Consider the following 20,055-nt stretch of genomic DNA (forward strand, 5'->3'; position numbering starts at 1 on the left):
TATCCAAATATCATAGAGTCATAGAGATGTACAGCATGGAAACAGACCCTTTGGTCCAACTCGTCCATGCTGACCAGGTATCCCAACCTAATCTAGTCCCATCTGCCAGCACCCGGCCCATTTCCCTCCAAACTCTTCCTATTCATATACCCATCCAAATGCCTTTTAAATGTTGCAATTGTACCAGCCTTCACTTCCTCTGGCAGCTCATTCCATACACATACCACCCTCTGCGTGAAAAGGTTGCCCCTTAGGTCTTTTATATCATTCCCCTCTCACCCTAAACCTATGCCCATAAATGTCTTTAAAATGTTGTAATTGTGTCCACATTCACCACTTCCTCAGGAAGTTCATTCCACACGTGAACCACCCACTGTGTTTAAAAAAAAAGTTACCCCACTTGTCTTTTTTAAATGTCTCTCCTCTCACCTTAAAACTGTGCCCTTTAGTTTTGAAGTTCCCTTATTCTAGGGAAAAGACAACTACCATTAAGGCCTATCTATACCATTCAAGATTTCATAAGCTTCAAAAGGTCACCTCTCTACCTCCTACACTCCAGTGAGAAATGTTCCAGCCTAAACAGTCTTTCTTTATAAATCAAATTGTCCAAACCCGGCAACATCATGGTAAATCTCGTCTGAACCCTGTCCAGCTTAATAATACCCTTCCTATAACTGGGCGACCACAACTGGACACAATACTCCAATGTCCTGTACAACCTCAACATGAATTTCCAACTCCTATATACTCAAAGAACTGAGCAAGGAAAGCAAGAATGTTAAATGTCTTTTTAACCACCCTGTCTACCTGCAACTTCAAAGAATTATGTACCTGAACCCCTAAATCCATCTGCTCTACAACAGTACCCAAGGCCCTACCATTAATTATATAAGTCCTACCTCTGTTGGTCGTGCCAAAATGCGATGCCTCGCATTTATTCACATTGAACTCCATCTGCCATTTTTCAGACTATTAATCCATTTGATCAAGACCCCTTTGAAATCTTAGAAAACCTCCTTCGCTGTCTACTATGCCAAAAAGTGTGGTGCTGGAAAAGCACAGCGAGCAAGGCAGCAACTGAGGAGCAGATGTTTTGGGCATAAGCCCTTCTGCTTGACTGACTTTTCCAGCGCCACACTTCTCTACTCTGATCTCCAGCATCTGCCTGTCTACTATGCCACCAATTTTGGTGTTATCTGCAAATGTACTCCTCATGCCTTCTATATTCTCATCCAAATCATTGTTTAAACTGTTAATTTATTTCCAAGATTAAAGAGATTTGGTGGTCTCAAGTGTAATTACTCAGCCTGCCTACCTGGATGCAAGTCCAATATGATTCAGTTTGCCAGGGAAATAGGCTTTGAGAGAGAGAATTTCTAAGATATTCTGGGAAAACTCTCAGATGCAGGTAGTCTACTAGCATCTGAAAGTGCCTGTGTGTGGCAGAAGGATGAATGTGTTTATGGTTCAGCACACCAAAATGTGGGTGGAAGTTCATTCAGGAACTGAAAAGACCAAATCATGAGGACTTAAAATTTGCCTAGCTTGTGCTCGAGTGAAGACCTTGAGTAATACTGTGAAAGACTGCTTTGGGATTACAATTATCAGCCTGAGAAAGAAAAGGAACAGTAATAAACTTTCAGGAACTAAAAATCATTAAGAAGACATCTAATTCTTCCAGAATAAATCTATGAAGGACAGTGTAATATTTGCCCATGAAGTGGTTTATTCAGTTTTGCTCAAAATAAGAATAATGATACTCCATTCTATCATTTAAAATACCTATTCTAATACCATTCCTCAAATAAGGGCAATAAAATGGTCCTCATGAAGTACCCTTGATCATTACTTACCAAACTGAAAAGATCTGTAGTAGTGGCAGAATAAATGCCCTTCCTCCTGCATGGAGCAAGCTCAGTGATTTAAGCCTAATCTGGAGTCTGATGCATTGTGGAAACTCACTGCCCAAAGGACAGCTGGTACAGTTCCTGGAGCTTGCTATAGTAATGACCTTAGGCTATCCTCCTTGTTGCAATCAATCTCGTTGACCAAGAAATGTGCACAGTGCCGGTTTACAAAATATGAAAGGCAGGAAATGTATTACAGATTAGAAATAACATTTTTTATGATATGTTTGTTGGTGCTGTAAAATGAATTGCAATTTTCTTTTTTTTTTATTAATTGTCTTTTGCAGGTAGTTCTGAATTGCCTACTGTTTACCAATTCACTGCTTTACAGGATTCCCCAATAGTGGACAGTCAAATTCAAAACCATCATTCAGGTTAAAAACAAGCTTTTGATTGTGAATTGCTGTCTACCCTTATTACATGTTAAAATGTTTCCCATTTTGTTAGATTACTTCAATAATTCAGAAACCTGTTTCCTTTCTAGATGACATGGTTTGTAACATTTGTGGTAAAAGGTACAAGTACATGTCTAGTTTCTGGAAGCATAGAAGAGATCATGAAACAAAAGGTGAGCGGTCAGATACATCCTGATGTAATGTACTTACATTGAAAGTATGCTTCCAATTAAAGGTGCAGGCCTCTTAACACCAACAGTGCCGGTGACTGGAATAAATTATTTGTTCTGGTACTCCTGTGACTGTGGAAGGAGAGGAAGAGAGTGAGGTTTCTACAGAACAAAAAAAATTGAAGGAATTATGACGACATGTGTAAAGGGACTGAAAATGATCTTGGGTAAATTTGCATAATCTATCACTCTGGCCTGATTGGCTTCCTTCCACTGCAAAAGCTGGGAATACGATTGGAAAATGCTAGTGACTGCTCAGTAAATCAGGCTGCACTGATGAAAAATGAGAATCTTTCAGGTCCATGGTGCCTCGTCAGAACTGGAAGATGTTAGTGATTAAAGTCTTTTCTTCACCTTTATTATTTGATTAGTCTCTTTAATAGAAAATGATTTCATCATCTCAGATTGTGATGCTTCCCATGTTACTATCTATGATTTGAAAGCCATATGAACAGTTAAAGAATTTACAGCAACTTGAATTTAGAGAGACCCTCTAACACAGGAACCATCTCAAGAAAACACTTGTATTTTGACCTCATCATTGCTTCAATCCAGACACAGGTATAAGCCTGGAATGCCATAGCAAATCAGAGTAACTGCCTCAACATTTAAGCAGATTTTGCCATTGACGAGCCTGACATAACTGAAGTTAATCAGGGGGGTTCATAAAGAAAATTTCCACTTACTGGTTTTATACCTTGGTCAAAGTTATACCAAGAGGACAGTCAAGTGAGTGAATTAAAGAAAAATCACAGCTCCAATGTCACAAATGTGTCATTGGCTAATGCATCTTTAAGCTGTTTTATAAATTGCCTTTTGTGTCTAATGATGTGAAGTGTGAGGGTATTTGCTCAAAATTCTACAATGTTTGATATTCACAGAGCCCTGGATAGTGAAGCAATCTGTGCTCTGTTATTGCAGCTGGATATTGTCTCGGCCTGGGATGACAAGCAGTATGTTAAATGTATGCCTTATAAGTGCTGGATACTCTCAGATAAAAGATAGCTCTCCACTATAAAGAATTCCTCCACTAAACATATTTTAGGGTGGTGGGGTGTAAGGGGAAAGTCAGTTTTCAGATGTTGTATTGGACCAGCCATGTCAAGTTTGAGGTTATGAGAATAGGGCAGAGGATTGGTACTGTGCAATGAGTAGATCATCTACTGAGCTCTCATCTTTGTAATCATCTACAGATTGTGGTGGTGAAATATTCAACACTTAATGTGATTGCAATGCTCAAGAATCTCTGTAATGTTGATTATACTAGTTGTCATTAAACTTCACTTCAGATACCAGAAATAAGTATACTTGGAAGTTTAAGTTAATGTTTTAATAGTACTGTACAAGTCAAATTTGAGGAGTGGATAGGATGAGAGAAGCTTCACCACAACCTGAGTCCATTCTGAGGACAATGGCTACTTCAACCATATTAATGCTTACTTATGCAAATTTAATGAATTCCTGTTTTTTAATCAATGATAGTATAGTGTCATACTTCATATTCTCAATGAAGAAGATCTATTTACATCCATTTCCATAGGGAACTTCTGTTTCATATCCTATCTCTGCACTTGTGGGTTCTTGTGAGTGATAGTGTTCCTACTTCTGGGTCAGAAGGTGTAGGTTCAAAGTGTAGGTTATAACCCAGATATGTGTTATAACATTTCTGAACAGGTTGATTTAAAAGAAAAGGCATGTTTCAGAGGTAAAAATCAGTTCACACAAATACAACCCAATTAAGAAAACTGGTGCTCACTTATAGGATGCACCTTAGTTATTGCATTTAGTTTGCATAGGTATAACAATTAAGAATACTGTGCAGCAACATTGCAACCCTCACTTTAACTTTAATTGCAAGATTTAAGTCAATTAGAATTAGTCAAGTTGAGAAAGCCAGTCAAAACGTTTACCAGTCCTGACGAGACTTTTTCAAGAAAGTTATTTTCAGAGGTTTCCTAACAGTTTATTGTTTGTTAAAATATACAAAAGAAAACACAATGAAACCAGTGGATTCAGTCAGATCTCAGTGGAATGCTCGCTTGCAGTTTCTGGCTGATTAAGCACACCCCTCTTGATCTCTTCTGGAAGTTTTCCTTTTTGTTTTCAGTTTTTTTGACTGCACCAAACCACTAAGAGTCACCATTGGTGGCCATTACATGACCAAAGGTATCCTGAGCTTTTAATGGGCTTGTCATTTGGACAGCACATGATCAATCTCAACAGCCTCTGACAGATTCTTGATTTGTTTTTGCAAAAGTGATGATCATCATTGGGTGGCACAGTGGTTAGCACTGCTGCCTCACAGCGCCAGAGACCCGGGTTCAATTCCCGCCTCAGGCAACTGTGTGGAGTATGCACATTCTTCCCGTGTCTGCGTGGGTTTTCTCCGGGTGCTCCGGTTTCCTCCCACTGTCCAAAAATGTGCAGGTTAGGTGAATTGTCCACGCTAAATTGCTGGCAGTATTATGTGAAGGGGTAAATGTAGGGAATGGGTCTGGATGGGTTGCTCTTCGGAAGGTCGGTATGGATTTGTTGGGCCGAAGAGCCTGTTTCCACACTGTAAGTAACCTAATCTACCTGATATCACTTACCACCACTCCTGATTTGTTCCTTGAAATGTCAATCACATATCTGTTGTACAGCTTCTTCTTAGCTTACCAACTTCAAAGATCTCTACCGAGCTGGGTGGCATTAATAGAGTAATCTTTCAGAGAATATTCTAAAGCCTATCAGTATTTTTTAGTTAAAAGAACCATTGGTGACGCCACAATAACTATTGATACCTGAAATAGTTAACTTGGGTGGTTTACAAAGGCCATACAGACTTCTTTTGTTCTTCAAAAATGAGCAAGAATCATATTGCATTACCATACTTAAGTGACAGAATACCATACAGCACAATGCAGCAAAATGCATAAAGCTTAAAATCACCACCATACAAAATTAACATACTCTTAAGTTGCAAAACTAAACTATTTTAAAACATAACTCTGTCCTTGTATAAAAACTCTGTCCTTCAAAGCATTTTCTTATTTGTTAGTTTGAGTTTACACTAGCTTGAGCCCCAAAAACAACCATAAAAACATCATGTTGTTGATTTTATTTTTGACCTGGGCCATTGGCTATTCTTCCTTACAGAAAGCATTTTGCAACTAATGATGTTTAAACAGATTATTATTTAATTCCTCACTTATCATGGTGAGAACAGTACAGGAGAGAGAGAGAACCTGCACAGTTACCGCCTTTGCTGTTTAAATTCGTGTATCGCTGGACATCGGAGTGCATCTGGGAAAATTAACAAACAGTGAAATTCACAACTAATCTTGGAGGAACTGTTGGGCGAAGTTCACAGCACAGAATCAGATAAGTTAATTGTTGTTTTAAGTCTGTCCAATAGAAAGGCTGTATTAGTGAGTACAGTGGGTGCTTTTTGATTATATGTTTTTGGAGATAAGTCTCTTGATTAAACTTAAAATATAAGCCATACCTATTTATTTAACCTGGGGCAGTGTTTGTAGAGGAATAAGACTGTGTTATTTTCTGGGTCTGTAGATTGTGAAGGAGCAAAAATGGCCTTTGCAGTGATATGTACTTGTCAGATGTGGGAGTTTAAAGAGAGTTTAAGGGTTACTGCGGATTATAACTGCCATAAATGCTGTTGGATGCGAATCTTATCAGATCAAGTGGATCGATTGCAGAGACAGATAGAAGCGATGAGGAATTTGCAACAGTATGTGATGGATGGCAGTTACAGGAAGGGGGGAAAGTCTCAGATACAGTCACATAGATGGGTTAACTCCAGGAAGGGTAAGAGAGGTAGGCAGCTAGTGCAGGAGTCTTTTGTGGATATACCCATTTCAAACAGGTATGCTGTTTTGGAAAATGTAGGGGGTGATGGATTCTCAGGGAAATGTAGCATGAACAGCCAAGTTTCTGGTATTGAGACTGGCTCTAATGCAATGAGGTGTACGTCGGCTTCCAAGAGATCAATTGTGTTAGGGGATTCTGTAGACAGATGTTTCTGTGGCCAGCAGAGAAAAAGCAGAATGGTGTGTTGTTTCCCTGGTGCCAGGATCAAGGATGTCTCAGAGAGGGTGCAGAATGTTCTCACGGGGGAGAGGGGCCAGCAGGAGGTCATTGTCCACATTGGAACCAATGACATAGGAAGGGAAAAGGTTGAGATTCTGAAGGGAGATTACAAAGAGTTAGGCAGAAATTTAAAAAGGAGGTCCTTGAGAGTAGTAATATCTGGATTACTCCCAGTGCTATGAGCTAGTGAGGGCAGGAATAGGAGGAGAGAGCAGATGAATGCATGGCTGAGGAGCTGGTGTATGGGAGAAGGATTCACATTTTTGGATCATTGGAATCTCTTTTGGGGTAGAAGTGACCTGTACAAGAAGGACGGATGGCATCTAAATTGGACGGGGACCTAATATATTAGCAGGGAAATTTGCTAGAACTGCTTGGGAGGATTTAAACTAGTAAGGTGACGGGTGGGATCCAGGGAGATAGTGAGGAAAGAGATCGATCTGAGACAGGTACAGCTGAGAACAGAAGTGAGTCAAACAGTCAAGGCAGGCAGGGACAAGGTAGGACTAATAAATTAAACTGCATTTATTTCAATGCAAGGGGCCTAACAGGGAAGGCAGATGAACTCAGGGCATGGTTAGGAACATGGGTCTGGGATATCATAGCAATTACAGAAACATGGCTCAGGGATGGGTGGGACCAGCAGCTTAATGTTCCAGAATACAAATCCTACTGGAAGGATAGAAAGGGAGGCAAGAGAGGAAGGGGAGTGGCATTTTTGATAAAGGATAGCATTACAGCTGTGCTGAGGGAGGGTATTCCCGGAAATACATCCAGGGAAGTTATTTGGGTGGAACTGAGAAATAAGAAAGGGGTGATCACCTTATTGGGATTGTATTATAGACCCCCCAGTAGTCAGAGGGAAATTGAGAAACAAACTTGTCAGGAGATCTCAGCTATCTGTAAGAATAACAGGGTAGTTATGGTAAGGGATTTTAACTTTCCAAACATCGACTGGAACTGCCATTGTGTTATGGGTTCAGATAGAGATGAATTTGTTAAGTGTGTACAAGACAATTTTCTGATTCAGTATGTGGATGTACCTACTAGAGAAGGTGCAAAACTTGACCTACTCTTGGGAAATAAGGCAGTGCAGGTGACTGAGGTGTCAGTGGGGGAGCACTTTGGGGCCAGCGACCATAATTCTATTTGTTTTAAAATAGTGATGGAAAAGGATAGACCAGATCTAAAAGTTGAAGTTCTAAATTGGAGAAAGGCCAATTTTGACGGTATTAGGCAAGAACTTTCGAAAACTGATTGGAGGAAGATGTTCGCAGGTAAAGGGACGGCTGGAAAATGGGAAGCCTTCAGAAATGAGATAACAAGAATCCAGAGAAAGTATATTCCTGTCAGGGTGAAAGGGAAGGCTGGTAGGTAGAGGGAATGCTGGATAACTAAAGAAATTGAGGGTTTGGTTAAGAAAAAGAAGGAAGCATATGTCAGGTATAGACAGGATAGATCGAGTGAATCCTTAGAGTATAAAGAAAGTAGGAGTATACTTAAGAGGGAAATCAGGAGGGCAAAACGGGGACATGAGATAGCTTTGGCAAATAGAATTAAGGAGAATCCAAAGGGTTTTTACAAATATATTAAGGACAAAAGGCTAACTACGGAGAGAATAGGGCCGCTCAAAGATCAGCAAGGCTGTGTGGAGCCACAGAAAATGGGGGAGATACTAAATGAATATTTTGCATCAGTATTTACTGTGGAAAAGGATATGGAAGATATAGACTGTAGGGAAATAGATGGTGACATCTTGCAAAATGTCCAGATTACAGAGGAGGAAGTGCTGGATGTCTTGAAACGGTTAAAGGTGGATAAATCCCCAGGAGCTGATCAGGTGTACCCTTGAACTCTGGGAAGCTAGAGGAGTGATTGCTGGGCCTCTTGCTGAGATACCTGTATCATCGATAGTCATAGGTGAGGTGCCGGAAGACTGGAGGTTGGCAAACGTGGTGCCACTGTTTAAGAAGGGCGGTAAAGACAAGCCAGGGAACTATGTATTGGTGAGCCTGACCTCAGTGGTGGGAAAGTTGTTGGAGGGAATCCTGAGGGACAGGATGTACATGTATTTGGAAAGGCAAGGACTGATTAGGGATAGTCAAACATGGCTTTGTGCATGGGAAATCATGTCTCACAAACTTGATTGAGTTTTTCGAAGAAGTAACAAATGAGATTGATGAGGGCAGAGCAGTAGATGTGATCTATATGGACTTCGGTAAGGCATTCAACAAGGTTCCTCATGGAAGACTGATTAGCAAGGTTAGATCTCATGGAATACTGGGAGATCTAGCCATTTGGATACAGAACTGGCTCAAAGGTAGAATACAGAGGGTGGTGGTGGAGGGTTGTTTTTCAGACTGGAGGCCTGTGACCAGTGGAGTGCCACAAGGATCGGTGCTGGGCCCTCTACTTTTTGTCATTTATATAAATGATTTGGATGCAAGCATAAGAGCTACAGTTAGTAAGTTTTGCAGATGACATCAAAATTGGAGGTGTAGTGGTCAGCGAAGAGGGTTACCTCAGATTACAATAGGATCTTGACCAGATGGGCCAATGGGCTGAGAAGTGGCAGATGGAGTTTAATTCAGATAAATGCGGGTAGCTGCATTTTGGGAAAGCAAATCTTAGCAGGACTTATACACTTAATGGTAAGTTCATAGGGGGTGTTGCTGAAAAAAGAGACCTTTGAGTGCAGGTTCATAGCTCCTTGAAAGTGGAGTCGCAGGTAGATAGGATAGTGAAGAAGGTGTTTGGTATGCTTTCCTTTATTGGTCAGAGTATTGAGTACAGGAGTTGGGAGGTCATGTTGCGGCTGTACAGGACATTGGTTAGGCCACTGTTGGAATATTGCATGCAATTCTGGTCTCCTTCCTATCGGAAAGATGTTGTGAAACTTGAAAGGGTTCGGAAAAGATTTACAAGGATATTGCCAGGGTTGGACGATTTGAGCTACAGGGAGAAGCTGAACAGGCTAGGGCTGTTTTCCCTGGAGTATTGGAGGCTGAGGGGTGACCTTATAGAGGTTTACAAAATTGAGGGGCATGGATAGGATAAATTTTTCCCTGGGGTTGGGGAACTTGAGGGCATAGGTTTAAGGTGAGAGGGGAAAGATAAAGAAGAGACCTAAGGGGCAACTTTTTCACACAGAGGGTGGTACGTGTATGGAATGAGCTGCCAGAGGATGTGGTGGAGGCTGGTACAATTGCAACATTTCAGAGGCATTTGGATGGGTATATGAATAGGAAGGGTTTGGAGGGATATGGGCTGGGTGCTGGCAGGTGGGACTAGATTGGGTTGAGATATCTGGTCGGCATGAACAGGTTGGACCGAAGGATCTGTTTCCATGCTGTACATCTCTATGACTCTATAATGATTTCAAAATTATTGAAAAATATTTAATCCAAGAGTAGATTAGATTACATTACAGTGTGGAAACAGGCCCTTCAGCCCAACAAGTCCACACCGACCCGCCGAAGCGCAACCCACCCATTCCCCTACATTTACCCCTTTACCTAACACTACAGGCAATTTAGCATGGCCAATTCACCTGACCTGCACATCTTTGGACTGTGGGAGGAAACCAGAGCACCCGGAGGAAACCCACGCAGACACGGGGAGAATGTGCAAACTCCACACAGTCAATCGCCTGAGGTGGGAATTGAATCCGGGTCTCCGGCGCTGTGAGGCAGCAGTGCTAACCACTGTGCCACCATGCCGCCCACCAACAACAATTAAAGCATAAACTGAGCCTTGTGGTTAGTTCAACCAAGCAAAACTCAACTGTGAATATTAATGGCTGTAATTTCAAAAGGACATTTTTTACTTCAGAAGTTCCCAGGTTCTCATCTTGAATGTTACGTGAAATAATGCAGCAATATACTGGTTTGTTTACCAAAACGTCACCCATCAATACCACCATCTGGTCAACTTGGTTGATCAACACTGAGTTCCATGGATGGACATTGAGCAGATTATACGACACTATCTAAGTGATGCACCATATCAGTTCCAAGGGTTTTCTTTATATAAAAAACCAGCATCGCCCACCCCTTAAGTTTCTGCCACAAAGAAGGACAATGTTGGAGAACGCCATCATTTCAAAATCATATACAGTACTTTCCTTGGAATGTGTATTGGCTGATCACATCTTGAATTTCGATGGCAAACACTATTGAGGTTTATTAACCTTTTTATATTTGGCACTGATATAAGCTGAAAGCTCACCATAACGTTTTTGTATCATCTAGAGTTGGATAGAGAAGTAGCTGTCAAAAAACTTTTAAGGACTGAGTGAGAGAATGGATTCTCACTGCTCAAGGAAACGCTTGAAATTCTGGTTTTTGTGCAATCTAGAAGGTTTCATGCAGTTGAATTTGGAGGTGAAATTGGTGCAGAGCAAGTCTGAGGAGTGTGATACGGGGTGGAGCGAGTGCAAAGAACATTTAGAAGGAAGAGCTTTCTTCTTTGGCATGTTGTTTTGAATATAGTCTGTGAAACATGATTGCATGGCCATTACAGATGTTTTGGCTTATCTAACTTGATTGACATTTTGCATCAAAGTCATACAATTACCACCTCAAATCCTGTCTAATAGTAGCTTTGGACATTGTACTATTATAGATCAATAAATTAAAAATAAAAACTAGATGTGTAATGTTGAACTTGACTAAATCAAATTTCAAGAAACAATATATACCAGTGTGTACTATTGAAGGACAGCAAGTGAATTCCAGTTCTATAACTGCAAAAATTAAATTGGGTTTCAGGGTTGCTATAGGTTTCAGGGGCGGCATGGTAGCTCAGTGGTTAGCACTGCTGCCTCACAGCGCCAGGGACCTGGGTTTGACTCCAGCCTCTGGCAACTGTCTGTGTGGAGTTTGCACATTCGCCCCGTGTCTGCGTGGGTTTCATCCTGGTGCTCCGGTTTCCTCCCACAGTCCAAAGATGTGCAGGTTAGGTGAATTGGGCGTGCAAAATTGCCTGTAGTGTTCAGGGATGTGTAGGTTAGGTGCATTTAGTCAGGGCAAAACGTAAGGGAATGGGTCTGGGTGGGTTACTCTTCGGAGGGTCAGTGTGGACTTGTTTCAGGGTTGCTGTAACACATATAAATATATGAATTAAGAGCAGGAGTAGGCAACTTGGCCCTTTGAGTCTGCTGTGATGAAGAATAAGATGATGACTGATCTGATAACTCCATGTTCCTGCTTTCTCTGTTAACCTTTCGCCTTCTTGTTTTATCACAAATTCTTTATCTCTCCATTAAAAATATTCAAAGAGTCTGTTTCTACTGAGGAAGAGCTCCAAAGACTATTTTTTAAATGGGCGACCTGTTATTTTTAAACAGTGGTCCCCAGTTCTAGATTTTCTCACAAGACGAAACGTTCTTTCCACAACTATCCTGTGGAAACCCTTCTGACCAAGTCACCACTTATTCATCTAAACTCCAGTAGGTACAATTCTCACCTGTTCAACCTTTCCTCTCAAGACAATGCACTCGTTCCAGGCATTAGTCTAGTAAGCCTTCACTGAAGTGTTCCTAATGCATTTACATCTTTGTGTAAATAAAGAGACCTATACTATATGCAATTCTCCAGCTGTGGTTGCATCAATACCTTGTACAATTGAAGCATAACCTCTTTGCTTTTGTATTCAATTATATTTGTGATCCTTTGCTGTTATTTATATTCTGTCCAAGCCTGTGACCTGTCACCATCTTTGTACAGTTAAATGCTTTCATCCCCTCATAATTGCCTTTATTAAATTTAAAATACTATTCTTGGAATTTCATTGAATCTATAGCAATTTGATTTTATTCCTACATGGGACGTAGGCATCACAAGGCCAGTATTTATTGTCCATCCTGAGGGTCAGCCGTATTGCTGAGCATAGGGATTCACATGTAGACCATATCAATTTATTTTGCAGATTTCTTTCCTTAAAAATCATTAGTGAACGAGACGGGTTTTTACAACAATCAACAGTGGTTACATGGTTGCCACTCAACAGGCTTCTTGTTTCTAATGGAACTCAATTTTCACCAGATGCCACAATAGTTTTGAACCCATGTCCTCAGAATATTTATCCAGAGCTTTGGATTACTAGTCTAGCGACATCACCACTATGTCACCACCTCCCCTTAAATTGATTCATCTACCAATACCATAATCCACACCATATCAAATGGGTGAAATTTTCATCTTCTTAAGAGAGAGAAAGTTTGACATTATTGGTCATGTGTTAGTGCAGTACTGAAGGAGTACCGTACTGTCAGAAGAACCATTTTTGGATGAGATGTTAAATTGAAATCATGAGATGTGGTGGGTTATCCTGATATCATAGCCAATAGTTATCCCTCAATCAACACTAGAAAATCAGAATATCTGGTCATTATCATAATTGTGGCAGCTTGCTGTCCTGAAATAGTTGCCACATTGCAATAGTAACTACAATTTATTCTCTCTGAAGTGCTTCAAGACATCCGGTGGTTGTGAAAAGCAAGACATAAAGGGCAAATTCTTTTCTGTGCTACAGCATCCTTCTATCATTTCACATTGCATCAACCTCTCAATAACATTTGTCACAAAAGGGGAAAATTATTTAAAGAAAACCTCTTTAGAAGAACAAGAAATTTCATATTTTCCAAGATGATTTCCATTGTTCATTGATGTCAAGTTCTGAGAGTTGAAATGTTCATCAGTTTCCCAGAATTAGAATTGATTCAAATTGATTCATAGTTACCCAGAAGTGCTAAATATATTTTCAGTTATTTAAAGGGATAACATTTCTGAAGTTTAATTAAAGAATTGTTTGTAGTTTTACCATAAAATAACATAATAGCAGAAATCTTCCTCTTGACTGAAAGGCTGTCTAATTCTGATTTGTACTTTGTATTGTTGTTAGCATTGGTAGAATTCATTTGTCGGAACTGCCTGAATGTTGAATTTTATGAATTATTGCACATAAATATAACACAGACTGTTGATCAATGAAACTAAAATGATGAACGTTTTTTTTATCTACAGGAGAACTTGTCACCGCTTTCAGCTCTAGACCTGATGCTGCTAGTAAAAGTATCGGAGGTAAGATTCCCGGAGATTTAGAGTCTTTGTACAATGATACAGTATTGCTCTAACTGCCATTGTAAGACTACACATTTCACTGTAACCCTTACTGATAAGAATGTGATAGGAAAGGCCCAATCACTTAAAGACTGAAATCACTAAAATGAAACATTTTCAAATCGTTGCTGTTGCAAATAATTAATAATAACTTTAAGTACATTTCTCATACAATTTTACATCAAATCACAGATTTCACAGGTGCCTCATTGAGAGAATTGATGATGTGTCTGAAATTGTCAAGCATTTCATTAACAAAGTGAATAGTGAAAAATGTTTGGGCACGATCGAGAGAGGCTTATGCATATGAAGCATCTCACTTCTGCAGGCTATTATGTGGAAGATTGTTCAGGCATAATAAAGATATTAAAAATATTCTTAGTAGTATCTTAACCTTAGATTGTGCAAATTCCTTCCCTTTGTGTTTAACAGTTCAGAACAAAGGAAGATCTATAGATTTCTGTGTGCAATGCAAAACAGATCTATTTACTTAATTACCAAAATAATGTTTTTTATTTTTTTCACTTATGGTTGTGGACATTGCTGGCTAGGCCGGCATTAGTTTCCTATCCCTAATTACTCCTTGAGAGAGTGGTGGAAAGCTTCCTTCTTAAATGGCTACGATCAACCAGAGTGTATGAGATGTTGAGTCTGAAATTGTCAGGCATTTCATTTAGCAAAGTGAATAGTGAAAAACAGTGTTTAGGCACTATCAAGAGAGGCACTATCATTGAACAATGATAAGATGCTTGGCTGTAATGGGCGTTGGAGAAAGAGTAGCAATGCTGTAGAAGGTTGTAAGAGAGACTGAGGGTGAGCTAAGGACAGCTGAGCTATGTGGCCTGTTCTTTAAATAGCGACTGGGAGAGGAATGTGCAGTTGTAAGTGCAAACTATGACACCTCTGTAAGAGAAGCATTGTGAGAAGCATTTGTTTGTGTCAACTGTGCCAGTATGTTGACAGTGAGGGGCAACCCTGAACTGTCAGCACTTGACTGGGTATACTACTCGGGTTCGAAGATGGTGCCAGTGGCAGGAATCTCAGAATATCCCAGCTATAGTGAGCACTTTCACCTGCATTGTTTGGGAAAATTGGTCTAGCTTTCAATGAGATAGTTGGTGGGGTGAGTTTTTGATGGCAAAAGTGCTTAAGAGAGCTACCTAGGGCAAGCAGAGAGAAAAGCTTCATGAAACTCCATTAAAATGACACATAGCTGGTATCTGGTAAAATGCAGCCCTTGGTATCTTTCAGAATCAGCTTTTATTAATAGAGGGATCGAGTTCCGGAACCATGAGGTTATGCTACAGCTGTACAAAACTCTAATGCGGCCGCACTTGGAGTATTGTGTACAGTTCTGATCACCGCATTATAAGAAGGATGTGGAATCTTTGGAAAGGGTGCAGAGGAGATTTACTAGGATGTTGCCTGGTATGGAGGGAAGGTCTTACGAGGAAAGGCTGAGGGACTTGAGGTTGTTTTCATTAGAGAGAAGAAGGTTGAGAGGTGACTTAATAGAGACATACAGAATAATCAGAGGGTTAGATCGGGTGGACAGGGAGAGCCGTTTTTCAAGAATGGTGATGTCAAACACAAAGGGACGTAGCTTTAAATTGAGGGGTGATAGATATAGGGCAGATGTCAGAGGTAGTTTCTTTACTCAGAGTAGTAAGGGTATGGAATGCTTTGCTTGCAACGGTAGTAGATCTGCCAACTTTTTAAGTACATTTAAGTCGTCATTGGACAAGCATATGGACGTACATAGAATAGTGTAGGTTAGATGGGCTTCAGATTGGTATGACAGGTTGGTGCAACATCGAGGGCCGAAGGGCCTGTACTGCGCTGTAATGTTTTATGTTCTATGTGTTAACGAAATAGTAACAAGGATCATGTCATAATCTGAAGCATCAACTCATGATAGATTGTGACTCACTCATTCATTAATTGCCCTTCAATATAATTAAGATAAAGTTGAACTGAAAATAAAATCATGCAACCTTTGCCAATTAACTTCACTTATTTACTTATTAGCAGGAATGCTGTTTTCTTTTGCTTCCAGTAAAAAAGCTTTGATTTCACAGAAACTCTTTGGCAAGTTGCTAGGAGATCTATTTTTCCAAATGTTAATCTCCTCTAGAATACACAAAGAGGAAATGTTGAATTTCTTTGTCTAGTAATTTCTGCTTGTGCAGAAACATTTGCTGGTATTAATACTTATCAGTTTGTTTTATTTTAACACCTCTTTAAATCTTTTTTCCAAGTTTTAGATAGATTTAGAAGATTATGTCCTCAAAGGGAAATTAATCCAGAGTCAGGATTCAAGCCAATTATGATGAAGATGGAAAAAGCTAATCCTGCCAGTAAGCCTCATAAACTGAAACTGCATTTCAGTAAACCATAGCTTGGATACTTAGGATTTTTTTTCCATAATCTACGTCAAATGTATACTATCTTTGTATCAGTTTAGAAAGGCAACAGTTTCTGAAAGATTTGCTCTTGACACAATTGATCACATTATCCTTCAACACCGTGTTTCCATTGTATAGCTCAGCTCAGTATATATACCTTCATTTCAGTCTTTCCAATTAAACTGTAGCAGGCAGTAGTTTCTTTTCCAACCCCTGCACTCTTATCTCTAGAAAGAAGCATGAATTTGGCATTCGTATCTCTCACCCCACCAACCAACCGACTTCCTCATCTGTAAGCTCCCCCCTCATGAAAGCCAAATATATGGTCATTTTCGTCGTATTCACCGTGCCTTCATTTTTCTCCAGCTAAACATTTGAAATGTCAAAAAGGTTAACGGCTTCACCAATTCCATCAGCCTTCTTCCTGCCTTCAGGGTGAACCAAACCATTTGTAGTGTCAGGATGTTAACTGACCTTGAGCTGAACTTATGGACCCATACTTTTGTTACACAAACTGCCCACCTTTATCTGAGAATCAAGTTCTCCTCCATCTCTGCCTTAGCTTGCTGAAATTCTCATTCATACAATTATCATTTTAAAAGAAACTTTGTTCTGTTTGAGCTAATCTCCCAACTTCCATAAACTTCAGCTCATTCAATTGTTGCTGTTAGTTGTCCCACACCCAGCCTGTTCATCAAAAGCTTTCAATCCATGCTGACCTACCTCCCCAAGTCCCCAGTTCTGCATGCTCTGGCTCTGGGATGTTATTGCCCCATAATCCCTTTTGCCTCACCATAGGAAGTAAACCTTTAATTTTCTAGTCCTCAAGCTTTGAAATTCGATCTCCATCTTCTCCAAGACTACTCTTAAACCCAAGTTTAATCAGCTTGCCAAATATCTCCTGGTACAGGGTCTATTTTTAATTTCAAATCTTAGATTTCTAAGAAATTTTATCTGTATTAAATAGTTATGTGAGAATGCAAGATGTTGTCATCACTCCAAAAAGTGATTTATTCATTTTTATAATGTGGATATTGTATTGAAAAAATATATTTTAAATTTTCATTTAAGGGCAGTAATTTACAAAGCTTTATCAACATTTATACAATTATGCCAGTTACTATTTCAAATTAGTCTGTCACCAGGTTGTAACATAAATTCAGGAAACAAACTGATCACGTGGCATCTGTGCAAGCGAACAGATGAGATTAATATTTCAGGAGAAAACAATGGTGAACAATAAACAGACCTAGGCTAGAGGGAAAACACATCACAGCAAAAATGAGCAAGCTGTAAAGAGCAAGTGTCACTTCTGTGAAAGGTTTTCATCTAAAATGTTAATTAATTGTTTTCACCACAGATGGTGCATCTCTTAATTACTTCCATCTTTCTGGTTTTCTTTCAGATTTTCATCATTTGCCACAGTTTGATTTCTGCTCATACAGAAATTGGCCTCTTTCAGATTCATGGCAAGAGAAATTTCACAACAAAGGATGCAGTTCTGTGGCCATCAGGCCATCAGTTATAAAGACAGAGGAAGCTATTCCCTATTGTAAGTTCTATAAAGTAAATATAATTTCTGTTCAGTAGCCATTGGCATTGATTTAAAAAGATGACGTTAATAATCTATTTTGGATTATTTGAGTACCATAAATCCTGACGAAACATAAGGTAATTGACAAATCATCTTATGCTGTATGTTTTGGCACTGAAACTTAAGCTACAGCTTTTTCACTCATCTTCGTTACTGCCAAAACTTGTCTCAAAATCTTTAAAATGGAAACAGACCTACAAGTTAACAATAAAATACCACACATGCCTAGTGATCCCAAGTCCGAATTATGTTTTCACTGCACGTTTCTGAGACTGCAACTTACCTCAATGGCAATGACTGCCACAAATGAAGAAGTACAATGACTTTTTTTTTCTGGTTGCATTTTCCATTGCACAAGGCAACATCCTTTTTTTTAATAAAAAGGACAAGTGTGTAATTTTGAGTAGTGCACAGTACCCGACAGTGTCTGATTAAGGCCAGTTCTGTGTATATTAAGTTTGGTCCGAGTAGCTTTCCAATTGTATCATTCTTCAGCAACCAGAGAATTGGATGTGTCGTGTTTTCCTTGCATTTCATTCCAGAAAGACTCCTTAATGTATAAGGTCAGAATGATACCCTTGCTAATCTTGTAGCTTCTTTGGAAAAAAAAGCATAAATTTTTGTGTCAATTAGTGTGACTGCTTACACCCTCGGCAGTACCTAGTAGGTATCTTGATATGAGCTGACTAGTTTAAGCCAGACTCAGCTAGCTGCACATTCACAGTTGCCAAAGTCAGCATTGGCTGCAATAATGAAAATTCATGATCCAGAATAAATTTGATGTTTTGCCTTGCACTTTTCTAAAATCATTGTGAAACCATTTTCTGTGAAGAAATTACACAATTGGGGAAAATTTATAGTAAAGTACCTGTAGCAGCCGTCCAGTAAATGAGAATTAAAATCTAATTACTTTTTCCAAGCACAGTAGTGACTGGAGTAAGTAAAAATATTGATCACGTTACTGTTTGTGGGAGCTTACTGTGCTCAAATTGACTGCCACATTTTCTACAATGCAACAATGATTGGTTGTAAAGTACTTTGGGACATCCTGATCTCATTAAAGGTGCTATAGACATGCACGTCATCTTTCTACCAGGATAGAATTATTTATTTTTAAAGATCGTTTTTTGGAAGAATGTAAAAAGGTAGAAAATTAATACTTAGAGGATTCATTGCACAGATGAAAATAAATGATTATTTTAAAATCTGAAAGAACTGCGGTTGTTGTAAATCAGAAACCAAAACAGAAATTGCTGGAAAAGCTGAGCAGGTCTGGCAGCATCTGTCAGAAATCAGAGTTAGTGTTTCGGGTGGAGTGACCCCCCCCCACCTTGACCTTTATCAGCAATTTCTGTTTTTCTTTGTGAATGATAATTTGTTGTGTGGCTAGAACATGATGAAGAACTTTTCTTAATTTCTCCTGGACATTTCTCATTCTGCTGGAAGTTTCACTGCAGACTTAAACAAGAATATGCTCAGAAATAATAAACTCACTTATGAACTTACAAATATGAAACTCATCAAGTAAATGCTCAGCCTAAAATTAGGGAAGTCTTGCTAAAACAGAATAAGGCACTAGTTTGACCACAGCTGTAATATGGTGAACAATTTTGGCATAATATACTAACGTTGGAGGCAGTCTTGAGGAGGTTTGAGGTTGATCCCAGGTAAGAAAGGGTTTCTCTTATGAGGAAAGTTTGAACAGGTTAGTTTCATACTTATTGGATTTTAAAAGAATGACAGAAGAATTTGTTGAAACACAAGATTCTTAGGAGGCTTAACAGGATTGATGCAGCGAGGTTGTCTCCCCTTTGTGAGAGTGTCTAGAAACAGAGGGATTAATCTTAAAATAAGGGCTCACGCATTGATTGTTTGATTTTGATTTATTGTCATGTGTACCTAAGTACAATGAAAAGTTTTGTTTGCGAGTGGTACAGGCAGATCATAGTAAGCAAGACCATAGGGTGAAAAAAACACTTGGGCAGAGTAAGGCATTCGGTTACACCGCACAGGACGTACATTAGACAAGATCATCATTAACAAGATCGGCATTATTTGGTGTTAGAGTCGATTCATCATTTTAATGGGAAAAAGCTGTTCTTGAATCTGCTGGTGCAGGTGTTAAAACATAGGTAAGAGGGATTTTCTTCTCTGACAGAAGAGTGAATCTCTGTAATTCTTTACTGCAGACGGTTGTTGTGTTGTAATGCGACAAGCTGGTGGCAACACTTGCAGTGTGCACAGATGTAAGGTAATGGTTTTCTCTTCAGGGATGACACCCTGCTCTGAATGCATTGAGCCTGCAATGCCAACC

The 20,055-nt window shown here is 39.5% G+C and overlaps 1 protein-coding gene across 21 annotated transcripts in view; it reads left to right on the top strand.

The window, feature by feature from the left end:
• Nucleotides 1-20,055, top strand: part of LOC122564803 (uncharacterized) — a 98,443-nt gene that overhangs the window by 30,562 nt on the left and 47,826 nt on the right. For 19 of the 21 annotated variants that reach the window (XR_015760720.1, XM_087998460.1, XM_087998459.1 and 16 more), the window contains 5 exons: nucleotides 2,195-2,281; nucleotides 2,392-2,475; nucleotides 13,647-13,703; nucleotides 16,001-16,099; nucleotides 17,553-17,699. Coding sequence is in view for 20 of the 21 variants with exons in the window: in XM_087998460.1 (XP_087854586.1) it covers nucleotides 2,195-2,281; nucleotides 2,392-2,475; nucleotides 13,647-13,703; nucleotides 16,001-16,099; nucleotides 17,553-17,699 (474 nt within the window). In the remaining variant the exon portion in view is untranslated. The remainder of the gene's footprint in view (nucleotides 1-2,194; nucleotides 2,282-2,391; nucleotides 2,476-13,646; nucleotides 13,704-16,000; nucleotides 16,100-17,552; nucleotides 17,700-20,055) is intronic. The other 2 variants (XM_087998463.1, XM_087998469.1) reach the window with 2 other exon arrangements.

This window comes from Chiloscyllium plagiosum, unplaced genomic scaffold (genome assembly GCF_037043375.1).
Source record: "Chiloscyllium plagiosum isolate Xiang-an unplaced genomic scaffold, Cpla_swu_hap1 HiC_scaffold_21, whole genome shotgun sequence".
Taxonomy (NCBI): Eukaryota; Metazoa; Chordata; class Chondrichthyes; order Orectolobiformes; family Hemiscylliidae; genus Chiloscyllium; species Chiloscyllium plagiosum.